The sequence below is a fragment of the Pygocentrus nattereri genome, chromosome 22, assembly GCF_015220715.1.
Source record: "Pygocentrus nattereri isolate fPygNat1 chromosome 22, fPygNat1.pri, whole genome shotgun sequence".
Classification (NCBI taxonomy): domain Eukaryota; kingdom Metazoa; phylum Chordata; class Actinopteri; order Characiformes; family Serrasalmidae; genus Pygocentrus; species Pygocentrus nattereri.
The window spans coordinates 11444101-11457423 of NC_051232.1; the positions used below are offsets into that span (position 1 = coordinate 11444101).

General features: G+C 40.6%; 1 protein-coding gene across 3 annotated transcripts in view; it reads left to right on the forward strand.

The window, feature by feature from the left end:
- The first annotated feature begins 319 nt into the window (after nucleotides 1–319).
- The window catches only part of fnip2 (folliculin interacting protein 2), a 34008-nt gene continuing 21004 nt past the window's right edge, over nucleotides 320–13323 (forward strand). Inside the window, exons 1-2 of one of the 3 annotated variants that reach the window (XM_017725526.2) lie at nucleotides 320–544; nucleotides 12699–12822. In XM_017725526.2, coding sequence (XP_017581015.1) covers nucleotides 456–544; nucleotides 12699–12822 — 213 coding nt within the window. In that variant the 5' untranslated portion in view covers nucleotides 320–455. Of the gene's footprint in view, nucleotides 545–4584; nucleotides 4730–11781; nucleotides 11984–12698; nucleotides 12823–13323 lie in introns of those variants that run through there. The other 2 variants (XM_017725527.2, XM_017725530.2) reach the window with 2 other exon arrangements.

Sequence of the window (13323 nt, forward strand, 5' to 3'; positions counted from 1 at the left end):
GAGCTCTGTTTGTGCACAGAAGCCATAGTTTCCTGACCTATACAGTGCACGATGTAGGGAGTAGGGAGCCATTAGAGATTCAGCCATATGCTAAACTGAGAAACATATCTTTGAAATGTTCATGGCTTCGTTTTAGCTTTGCTGTGCAAAGCTGTGGTATAAACGCAATTCAGTCTTATTGGGAACAAAACGACACAGTGTGCGTCTTACGGCCGGACATCAGACTCGGTGTTCAGACAAGCCGTGGGACTGGGAATGGGGCGGGGCTTTGTCTGAATACGGGTGGAGAAAATACAGCGCCACCTGAACGGCGAGGAGGTGCACGCGCGGTTTTGGCTACCTGTCGCGTGACTTGCAGACCGAGTCGGCATGGAGGAGCCGGGCTACCGGCACACGTGAGCTCGGGACAGGGACAGGCGTGTTCCCGCAGCAGCGGCAGCAGCAGCAGCAGCAGCATGGCCCCGACCCTCCTCCAGAAACTCTTCAGCAAGAGGGCGACCGCCAGCGGAGGCGCGAGCGAGTGCGCGAGTGCGGCGGAGCAGTGGTGAGCGAGCAGTGCCCGTTAGCCCGTTAGCACCCATCGACACATCGTTGATGTGAAAGAAGCGTGTTTTTCCCGCTGAGGAGACCGGGCTGCTCGGCGGCGGCTCCGCGCTGCTGTGCTGTTGTGTAGGTGGAGTCACACACCGAGCTCTCTGTCTGTGTGTTTAGCTCGTCCCCGAACACCCCCGACGTTGTGGGGACCTCAGGTTTACCTGGGACCCCCCCCCTTCTTTATTTAAACAGTCAAGGCAGCTTTTAGCTTTTAGTTTCAGAAGTGAAACCGACCTCCGGATTTCTGATGCTCGGTTTGGCCGGCTGCGCCTTCAGCAGCGTTCAGTGCAAAGAGCTCGAAAGGATAGCAATACAAACTAGTGTGTGACTGTGCCAGGAGTCTTACAGTGTCATTGATCACACTTGATCAGGTTTCTCCTGTTTGTTTAAGCCCCACAAGACCTGCCACAGTCAAATGCCCCTTAAACGTTAAACACTGAAAACCCTCAGAACCTATACGCCTTATCCACACTGGCATTACACACCACAGATAGCTCTCACAATGCTGCAGTGAACTTCAGGTTACATTGTAGGCATTGCATGTTGTGGAACTATTGTGGAGCTGTTTACATTCAATCCGTTTTAAAAGCATCACTGTCAACAACAGTAAGTAAATGTCTGTTTTAAGTCATTGAGGAATGAGAATTGAGCAGCGTTTGTCAGGGGCACACAGCAGCAGAGCTTGGCTATTTGAGCGTATGTTCAGACAATCTGTGCTGGACAGGTTTGCAGCCCTGATGTAAACACAGAGTCAGTATGTAGTACTTCTGCTTTCATAACAACCCTAGTTCTGAAAATGGCCTTGGAAATCGACCTGACACTTACATTCAGATGTCCCTCAAAGCCTTAGTTCACTGGAGCTTACCTGGTAGATCTCCAGGATTGGGCTCCAGTTCTGTGACATCAGTTTTATGACTTGCATCACATGTGGTGGCACTGTTCGGTGCATTGAGCCGCAGGTTACCATGGGAAAAAAGAACTTAACGAGGGTTGAGAGGTTCGGTAGTAACTGAGACTGAGTAGCTGAGATTTCCTTACAATGGGTTGAAATAGGAAGAAAAAAAGCTTAATTTAAGATGCATTACTTTCTCACTGGATCAGAGGTTCATCGTTTCAGCAGTAATGAGTTCTCATGACCAGTAATGAGTGAGAGAGGATTCCTCATCCTATGTGCTGCTAGTACATTAAGGCACGTCAGGATTTTTTAGGATGTCCCTTTTGCTGCTCTTTTTTGATTAAAGCACAGGAGACCTTATTCACCAAAGATGTGCATGGCCCAGTCTGATAACTAAGTGAATGCATTACACCAACAGCTGTGTTGTTCATCAGTTGAATCTCTAGACTGTTTATATATTGGCTGAATTTAAATAGTGTGGTTAAATATGACACAAATAATAAGGTTTTGTTTTAAAAATCCTCAATTTAAAGGCCAGTTTAAAGCAGCACTACTCATGCTGGCTATTAACAATCGTCTGTAATTTTGAGATTTTTTACGCTTTATATAGTTGCTAGTAGGACCGCGACTTGTGATGTTTGAAAAGCTGAAGCTGTGGGGGGGGGGGGTTGCAACTTTATTGTTAAAAGTATTGCTAAAAGTTTGCACTGGAATTATAATTCCTGTTAATTTTGCCGTTGCACCCTCCAGAAGCATATCAATAACACCGTCTTCCGTAGTACTTCGTTCTTGCTTTTCATTTCTTATTCATTGTCATTTCTTTTTACTCTTTTGCTCCAGCTGTATTGCCGAGACAGGCGTGCAGATCAGTACTTGGCCTCAGCCAAGTCACCAAGATTTCAGGAACCGGAAGAGAAAAACTGTGATTGGCGTATCTCTAATGTTTTTGCCGTGTTGCCCACCCCAACATCAAGATTTACATTTTCATTTTCACGTTTATTTTCAGGCCGTATAGCAAGAAAATAGATATTTTGAAGCGGTGATTCTCAAAGAGTGGTATGTGTACCTCCAGGGGTACGTCGAATGATATGACATCTGCAGGCCACACAGTTACGCACTTTCGCAATACAAGTGCCACACACAGCTTCCAGCACAAGTCTAGTATGTCAATCTTTCATCTTATAATGTTATATTAAGAAAGAAAACGTTTCACTCCAGCTCCTCTGAGCGCCGCACATTCAGGAGAAGCTGCAGGCAGAAGAGTTGTTGAGTTTATCGTGCAATTCTGTGTGTGTAAATGAAGAAAGTGTTCTTTGCAAACTCTTGTGAAGGCCTGAATGAAGTTTGTTAGTCATGTACTCAAGTTAGTTTCGCTCTGGCAGATGTGGTCTGCGCTTATTCACACTTCTATCTGTGGCTGGGGTTAGTGAAGGTTTCGTTACTTGCTGTTCACTGTACAGCCACATACACACGCACGTGTCCTCATATTGATGCTGCAGCAAATGGACAAAGTTCAGTCATCTGCCGCTCTGGCAGGAACTCCAGACTGACAAACGCCTAGAATTGAGGGATAAAGAAACATCACTAACTTTCTTTTACTGGTGTTGTGGTATACATTAACAAAACTGTCTCAGACAAAAGCTACTGTGTATTTATACTTTTGTTTTCCAAGACATTGAGCATTGTAAGTGTACCCTCATACGTACACGTCCCAAGGCTCATTTGTGGACCATACATGAGTTTTTAAAGCTACACTATATTCACTTCCCCAGGGGAACAGGACAAATGTCCCTTTTTTAAGATGGAAAACATGGAGGTAGTGTAATTGTGATTGGTTATGGCCTAAAGATCTTGAAGACATATAGAGTGTACATCTAGTGTGTTGTCATCACATCAGAACGTACACTACATGGGCAAATGTATTGTGACTGCTGCACATTACACCTACAGGAGCTTTATGACTCTATAATCTATAGGCATTAATATGGAGTTGGCCCTCCCTTTGCAGCTATAACAGCTCTGCACTTTTTGGAAGCTTTCTGCAAGATTTTGGCGAGTGTCTGTGGGAATTTTTGCCCATTCATCCAGAAGAGCATTTGTGAGGTCAACACCCTATGCTAGACGAGAGGGCTTGGCTCATAATCTCAGTCCTAGTTCATTGCAAAGGTGTTTGATGGGGTGAAGGTCAGGACTCTATTCAGGCCACTCACCAGACTCTTGCTTTGTGCAAGGGGGCTCAGCCAAGCTGGAACAGAAAAAGTTCTTCCCCAAACTGTTCCCACAAAGCTGGAACCATACAGTTGTCTAAAATGTCTTGGTCTGTTGAAGCATTAAGATTTCCCTTCACTGGGACTAAGGGTTCTAGGCCAACCCTGAGGAACAACGGCATAGCATCGTCCCTGATATCGGTCCCTAATAAAATGAAAAATTATATATACATTTCTTTCCGTTTTTGTTGATCATTCTGAATGTGCCCTGAATGTTTTTTATTCCTGTCAGTTTTGGCCATGGATTTTAATTTCATAATTGCGGTGCTTATTATATCAAATATTGTGCAGCGCTTTTAACCTCAGATGAACATTTCACACTTTATGAATTATACTGTAGAAAATATCAGCCACTACACACACACACCACTCCTAAATTAGACATATGCCTTGATGACAGAGACATGACCCAGCTCCCATGCCGTACAGTCATATAGAGTCCATGTCAAGTGTTCAGTTCCTTCTTCTCTCCAGCAGCAGCAAATGAAGTGCTGTATTTTTTGGACATTTTTATTATATATTGCTTGATGCAGTGTTTGCACATGTTTCGATATTGTTCAGTGTTCTGCAGGCTGTGTGTTGTGCTGAGGTGTGCAGCTTTGGCTACAGAGAATGTCATATGACTATTGGATCACATGCTGTGTGTGTGTGTGTGTGAGTGTGAGAGAGAGAGTGAGAGGGAGATGGTCATGTGATGTTTGAGTTCTGTCCAGTCCATCATCGGATAGATAAGAACGAAACTCCTTACGTGCTGAAACGCCCCCCTGCCTGTGTATGTCTCTCTCTCTTTCTCTCTCTCTCTGTAGTGAAGCTTTAGATGACAGAGAGCTCACAGTGAAGTGAGCGAACTCACAAGACCTAAAGGAGTCGGCTCATGTACGTAGTGTTTTACCGATATAAAAATGAAGATTAAGAGCCAAAGGAAGTCCAGCTCAGTGTGGCTGCTCAGTATGCAGTCGGTTCTACATGGCAGGTACTCTCTCGCTGTGTGTGTGTGTGTGTGTGCGCGTGTGTGTGTGTGTGTGTGTCCATATGCATGTGTGATGATTTGAGTTAAACATGATACGAGGTGCGACCAATCCAACACCACTTATCTGTACTGGACTGATATCGGCATGTTGGGCAACTTTCAAGTGCTCATAATTTTAAGCTTAGTAGTTTGTAAAGAAGTGTAGGTTCACTGGTGGCTACTATCAAAGCTACCAGTGGACCTACTTGCGTCTTGAGTTTATATGTCGTCTCTGTATCTACAGAGTGGTAACTGTTAATGTAAGGTTTTTTTTTTTCTGAAGTCAGTTTGGAACGTTTCTTTTGGTCAGTTCGTCATGCAATTTTGACAAAATGCAAAGAACAGCTGCTGCGCTGAAACGATGCAGAAAAAATAGATAATTTATAGATAATGACAATATGTACTGATGATAGTAGTAAATTAGAAAAAATATAAAATATAACATCACAAAATAACATTTTGGACTAAAATGTTTTTCTCAGAAATGCCGTAAAACAATGTCTCAGCCATCAAGCAATGTGCTGGCAACCATTTAATGTAGTAGCTTTCTGTGAAGTAGCTTTTAGAGGTATTAAACACTTCAGACATCTCTAGAATAGAGCATTTTACGTCTAAACACTCCAAATGCCTTTTTTTTTTGCATATTAACCATTTAATTGTCTCGACATTGTGAAGTTCCACTTCAAGTACTACAGAGTTTTGAAAACCTCAGTGTATTCAGTACCAAATTTCAGTATGTAAGTAGTCAGTCATATCATCCGTGAGCCAGTAAGCATGCTTTTTACCAAAAGAAATCCACATATTATAGAGATACAGACACTTTTTAATATATATTTATTTAGGTTTATGTGTGTATATTTATTTATGGTCTGATACATTTATTTGAAAGCAATATCTGATTTGTAGCTATTTTTGTAATTAAAAAAGCATTTTTCCAGAATCTGAATCAAAGTCGAGGTATCCGTATTGAAAAATATTTAACAGTACCCAGCCCTGGGTATGAGTATCGACCCATATTTTAAGAGTTTATTTAAGAAAAGAAAAAATGGTTTCATGCCATCTCTCAATTGAGGTGTCCTATATTGTCAAGGCCATCCAGCCTTTGATTGAGTAGACGCTCTGAGATTTCTCTTTCGGAAATATCTGGTGTGATGAGTAAGATGAAAATGGCCAACTGCATCTCTCAACCATGTTTTCCAGTGTTGCTTGTGAGTTGCACATGAATTGTTGACTAATGGTCAGATGCTTCACCGTGTGGCTGGTCATGATATTGGTTCAGGATTTTCACTCCATGCAGAAATCTGATTTCAAATATATGGCATATTAGCTTGTATGGATGTCCCTTATATCCAGCTTATATTAGTCACATATGGCCATATATGTGACACATATGCCAAAAACATTAAAAATGTATGATAGAAAACATTATGACTATATGGATTGGATATGTTATTCATATATACTAGCTTCATTTTAAAAAATGTGTGTGTGTGCGTGTATATATATAATGTATATATGTGTGTGAATGTATATGTCAATATCAGACATATATGTATCATCTATGCATCAAGTGTATGTGTCAGATGTACAGTACATGTATGATCTGTATATTATGCATGTATTTACCCACCTATTATGCAAATACAGGCACAATATTTTGAAGTATATGCCTGACCCATTATATATAAGTGCATATATAGTGTCATATCAGATCTCCATATAGGCAGACCTTCTCACCTTAGAGCTCAAATTTTGCCACCTTGAATGACAATTCCAATATTTACCTTTACTTTACATACAAATAAGACTAAAATCATACCATTCAAAAGTTTGGAATCACTTTTGGTGATGCAATTTTTTTTATATACATAATAGTAACTTTCAAATATAACAACCTCTTTGCCAAAAGGTGTTTTTGGATGTTTTATTCAATATTTTTAGAAGTCTGTTAAGTTGTTATGAAATGATGAATATGATTCTGTAATAATCTATTCACGTTCATTTTTTGTCAAGTGATCTGTCTTGAGATTGGATCTCCACTTTTGAAGTCTGACAGGATTAACACAGAAAAAAAATTGTGCGCACTTTTCTGCAGATCAGAGGTTTTCTTGTATTTAAATAACGTCCCAACACATTTCTTCAGCATGCTGAACGCCATGCAGCTTAATATACACTCTTCAAAATCTAGACTTCAAATAGTTCTTGGATTTTACGTATGGTTCTCGAAAAAAAATTGGAGGGTTCTTTAAAAGGGTTCTTCATAATCCTTCTTACATACATTTCTACATGTTATTCTTAAGGGAACCAAAAATGGTTCTTCAGTGGCATCACATTTTTGCGCCTGAGAAAAATCTTGCTAACACAAAGATTTTTCTTTTGTTTTAATGTATCAGGTACAAATCTAACTTATTCAGTGCCATTTAACCCCTTGGATTCAATGTTTATGATTAGAGATCTATATTCTAACCAAAATATCCTTAAGAAATCCTGAACAAATATCCAGCTGACCACAGACAAGAAAGAAGGAGCTTTAGAAAATATTCCCAGCCAAGTAATATCAGCTTTTATTGACTGATTAAACGGGTGGGGTTTTGTATCAGATAAAGCTTGAGTAACAGAGGCTACCCTTAAGATAGGTTAATGAGCTAATTTTTCCATTGCATTTTTGTTCTAGCCATGAGGTCTAGATGGTTAGCCTTGTGACAGTCGCACTGCTTCTACTTTTCCAGTCACCTTCATAACAGTACGTGTCCTGCCTGTTAAAGGACTAAAGGTTTAAGGTTTATTAGACTGCCACGTAAAATTTGTTTCTTCATTGTTTGTACATTTTCCAAAAAATAGAGCTTTTCTGGGGCTGTGCACCTGATATAAAAGGCCTTTAATTTGTTGAATGAAACATTATTGCCAAACTAATATGTGCAGGATTTGGGTTCCCAACTAATTGTTTCATTAAAGTCATGGTAGTTTTACAACAACAGACTGTAGTCCATCTGTTTTTTCTGTATATGTTGTTTGCCCCCTACACTCAGGACCGCCACAGAGCAGGTACTATTATTGTGGTGGGTCATTCTCAGCACTACAGTAGCAATGATGTGGTGGTGTGTTAGTGTGTGTTGCGCTGGTGTGAGTGGATCAGACACAGCGTCTTAGTAAACCCCTCAGTGTCACTGCTGGACTGAGAATAGTCCACCCACCAAAAATCCAGCCAACAGTGTCCTGTGACCACTGATGAAAGACTAGAGGATGACCAACACACATTGTGCAGCAGATGAGCTACTGTGTCTGACTTTACATCTGCAAGGTGGACAGGCAAGGTATGATTGTCTAATAGAGTGGACACAGTGTCTGATCTACTCATACCAGCACAACACACACCAGCAAGCCAACACTACGTCAATGTCAGTGCAGTGTTGAGAATGATCCACCACCCAAATAATACCTACTCTGTGGTGGTCCTCTGGGGGTCCTGACCATTGAAGAACAGGATGAAAGGGGGCTAACAGGCTACACTCTGTAATTCTAGAACTACAAAGTGCTCCAATATTGTAAGTGGAGCTGATAAAATGCACAATAAATGAACAAACAAGGTGATCCTAATGAAGTGCTCAGTGACTCTACATTCTCATATGAACCATGATACGTCAGGACTCCAGAGGGCAGTGAAGAGCCTGCATGTTGTGTGTTAGTCAGAGTTTGTTATCTGTTAAATAAGGAAGCCTAAAAAGACTCTAAAGCTGGCTACCACACACCAGACGAGAAGCTCTGTGCAGCCCTGACAGAGCTCCTCTCACGCTGGGTATCATAGTGCAGAGTGCAGCTATAAAACTTCGTAAGCTGACTAGTGTTGGAATACTCAAGTTCAGTCTCAGGACCATGAACTAGCGGTCTTGGTCTCCTCTTGATCTCAGCCTTGGAATAAGGCGGACTTCAAAGTGGTTGTTGAGACAGCTGAGTTTGATGCCTCTGTCCGAGGTCATTGGAATTACTGAATATCAACGAAACGAGAATCACAAACGCTTTTGCATATTTAAGCGATCAGGTCTACGCTCACCTACAGAGAAGGCTGATTTGGCAGCTACTGAGTGCTGATGTCAGGCTGAAGAGAGGAAAACTGGGTAGTTCTGGTTTAATTTGGCAGATTTAGATTTGGTTACGTTTGGTTAAACGTGTATAGTAACAATTTAATGTTTAAATAAAATTGCAGTATCAGCATGGCCCACTGGGGGGCTGCAGCCTATAGTTGAAAACCACTGTTGTAAATGTTTAAATAAAATCTGTTAGTTGGGGATCTTTCCAAGATGGTTTAACTCTACTGTTTGTTTCGGTTCCAAAATTTAAATATCCTTTGACAGCAGATTTGAATGTTATTATTACGATGTTTTCTTTGAATGTGAAAGTGAATGTAGTTTAGTTTGTGCTTTTTGACTTTAGGTGCTGAATCTGAACGTGTTATAACCTCACCGTTGCTTCCAGTTACAATGCAAAGACTAAGACTTTAATATATTATTAATGTTTTAGGTTGTATATTATTTAATGTTATATTTTACAATAAATATTGTGCACAAACGTGTAGAGAATTTATCGTTTGTAGTTTCTAGCTAACTCTTCACAAACCGTTGTCCTGCTGAGTGGTATGAGGTGAAATGCGATGAGGCTGGGCTAATAACATGAGCGGAGGTGAAAACAAGCTGATTTTGTTTGTTCATGTTAAAGACATTAGACTGATAAGTTTCTTGGTGTGCATTTCAAACCACATCACTGCATTTGTGGTCTGGCTTTAATATAGTACAGTAATGGTAAGATGCTGAGTGGAGTTACAGGCCTCCTGAATACAGCCTGTAGACTGGTTAGGGTTGTTATTTGAATGTTTTTCAAATAATTCCTTAGAAGATCTATATATCAAGTGACTGAAACGTCATTCCCTTAAATAAACCTGCCTAGTCTGTAATGTGTTTGCAACCTATAAAGGAAAACATGCTTATTTGTATTAAAAAAAGCTTTTGATGGGCAGCGCACATTTGTTGAACAGCACGTCGAGTGACTGTAGAGGTTGCTCGTGGGTCATAAGTGCATAGAAGCAACCAGAATTGATGGAAATCTCATAAAAGGAGGGAAGAGTGATTGTTTATGAAGAGGCTTGGATGCTGTTTGTGAATCACTCCGGACTGAGTGTGGGGTCATATGACACCCAGCTATTCATGTGACTTGGGCACTCGGTCAACTCCTGAAGAGGATGTGTGACAAACTCACTCTTCTCAGTGGCCTTTTTGGTGTGGAGAAAGTGTCTTAAAGGGGAATTGCATCAAATCATTTCACAATTCCTGAGTATTTCAGCCACTGAGATGTAAACACAGTCATTTTGAGTAGGTGGTAAAGAAACTACTCAAAAGTTCATTGTGAAGAAACTTGCAGGCTCAAGATTTCTTAACACTGGTGGTGATAGGAACCAGGGGTCGTGAGGTCAACAACGCAACGAGGGGCATTTTGTTTACCATCTAGTATGACCAGTGAACCTACACGTGTCTTCTGAGCTTTTATATGTTTGATGATTGTAAAATAGACTGTATTTCCTTAGAACAGTTAATTTTAGGCTAAAACCTAAAACATTTTCTCAGACATCAGCCTAAGAATACAAAACCATTGCAGTAATAAATTTCTGTCAGAGAGCTTTCAGAGGTGGACGTCTGGTTCCTATCACCATCACTGTGAACGATTCTGACTCGGCAAGTTTCTCTAGAATGGAGTATTTTGCACCAAAACAACTCTGAATCATTTTGTTTACATCTTAACCACTTAATTATAGAAACAGTTATAAACATGGTGATGCCTTTTAATTGTGGTGGGGTGGGGATGGTTTTGGTGGGGGGGGGGGGGTTCTTTTCTGTTTCCTTTTCTAAAAGCATTTTACATCGTTTTCTTGCTTCTTATGTGGTGTGTGTGTGTGTGTGTGTGTGTGTGTGTGTGTGTGTGTGTGTGTGTGTGTGTGTGGGGCAGTGTGTAGTGGCAGTACCAGCCCAAACAAGCGTTACTCAAACACACACACGCTTAGTGTGTGAGTATAAAGAGAGCTTGTGAGCCGTGTGTGTGTTGGGGGGTATTGTTCTGCAGCTGGGCTAAAAAGAGAGGGGCTCGTTCTACACAACATACAGAAGTTTCTATCAAGTAAAGTACGCTTGTGCATCTTGCAGGCTTCAAATACCAGAACAGCCATTAGACCTAATAAATGTTGTTAAACTATGTTTTTATTGTTTAACACATTTTAGTGTTTGGAATTAAACACCCTAGCCCTTATTTAAAGTTGCATGAAAAGAGAGCAGTTTTGACTGCCTTTAATGACATATGAATTACTCTGTGCGTGACTCGTGAAGTACAACATGGAAACAAGCCGAGATTTGAGCACAAACGATGAATCTGCTTCAGTGCGTGAAATCAAGCGCTAGCTTACTGTCACCACAATTACATAGCATTTGCAAGAATTACGCCATAATTCATGCAAATGCTTCATGCAGAGAGCCAATAAAATGAACTTGTGAGCCATGGCTGTGTTCATAGGTAGAGTTTGAAGTACAAACCGCTGCCCTTATTATCATTATTGGTAATATATAGTGATAGTAGTCTTGGTTAGTTAACCACAAATCAAGCATTTTTCTCATGCTGCTAAACCTTTACACTCAAATTCGCACACTCTCATAGCCTCTGTGAGTTTAAGTGTATAGGTATGCCAAAGATGAATTATTGTTGTTATTGATGAAAAATAAATCTGCCAGTATAACTTGCATGAGCCTAGTTTACAAAGAGATTTAAATGTGTGCAACTTGGATGAATAAGGGCTTGTGTACTTAAATGTACTTTACGTGGACTTTTTCTTTCCTTTTCTTATGGGATGCCCCTCACTGAAGGATTATATGCGTGTTGGGTTAGTGAGTGGGTGTGTATGTATGTGTTTGTGTAACCAGTAACACAGGGCTTTAGCCAGAGAGAGAGAGAGAGAGAGAGAGAGAGAGAAAGAAACAGAGAGAGGGTTTTCTGCTGCTGATGCAGCATTATTTCACAGAAACATGTGGGTAAAGAGGGAGCGGTCCGGTCAGCCTCTCTCCAGCCTCTTTTTGGCAGCTCCAAGGCTCTCGGCCGTTCGGCTCGTTGGGTGTCTGTGCGTGTGCACGGACGAGGCTGAAATCGCAAAATGGGCGTTTGATGACTGGATAGGATGGAGAGCAGGTACTGTGTGTGGTGTGAGAGTTTTTTGGAGTGTGAATGCATAAAGTGACAGATGTAGGAGGCTTATTTCTTATTGTAAAGTTGTATTTGCATTTGTTGTTATCTTTTTATTTTTATATCTTTGTTTTTACCTAATATACATATATATTAGTTAAATAGATTTTTATAGGTTGGTATTTGATATTTGGTTGTTTATTCTGTGATTTGCTTGACTTGCATGTACAGTATTTGTTATACAATTTCTGGTCAAAACAGCCATTTAGTGCAAGTTGTTCCTTATTAGTAAGGTGGTTCAGAGGAGATTAGCTATAAGATAATCTACTTGGTTAAGGAAGAAGAAAATCAGTCAAGCAGTTTCTGAAAAGTAGAAATATAGAAACTAATGTGACTAACAAGCTTTGCAAGACCTGGTGGACCATCAGAACTGTCCCAGATCAGATGAAAGCTTTAAGTGCTGTTTATCTCTGAGAGAGATGTCATGCAAAGGAAATGGATAAAGTTTCTTAGATTAATAGACTGACCACCCCGGGTCCAGACCTCAACATCACTGAATGTGTTTGATTACTTGTAATGCAGATTGCATCTTCACTTTTCTTTGAAAAATGTAGATGTAGCTTTTTGATAGTCATTCTCTCTCTCTCTCTCTCTCTCTCTCTCTCTCTCTCTCTCTCTCTCTCTCTCTCTCTCTCTCTCTCTCTCTCTCTCTCTCTCTCAGCTGGGCTTCTGCTGACTTTGATCTAGCTCAGATCAGATTGATTGTGTATCAGGATTGTGAAAGAAGAGGTCGGCAGGTTCTCTTTGACTCTAAAGCTATACGGAAGCTGGATCCATCAGAACCGGTAGGTAACTTAAGTATGTGTGTGTGTGTGTGTGTGTATGTGTGTGTGTGTGTGTGTGTGTGTGTGTGTGTGTGCGCGCGCTGTTTCAGAAGGAATCACATGTTCTGTAATCCCTCTTGCTTGGATCTCATGACAGGTGTGACTGATCCGATAACTAGGTCAAAGAGTTTTGCACCCATGCATGAGGGGTGTGTCAAATTAGCATTTGTTTCCCAATGTTTCTGATTTGGTCATATTCTCTCTTTTAATTGTAGATACTAAACTCTATAGTGTAGTTCATCACAATGTAGTTCATTTCTAACTATTGTAACAAATTGTACAAACCTCAGTTCCAGAGAAGTTGGGACAGCCTGTGAAACGCTAATAAAAACAGAAGGCAGTGATTAGTACATTATGTTTGATCTGTATGAAACATTTGATGTTAAGTCGTTTCCTCTGAATTATATGTTTCCTTTTAATAACATGTAAACTTTATGAGGAGTGAAAACAATTGATCCAGTT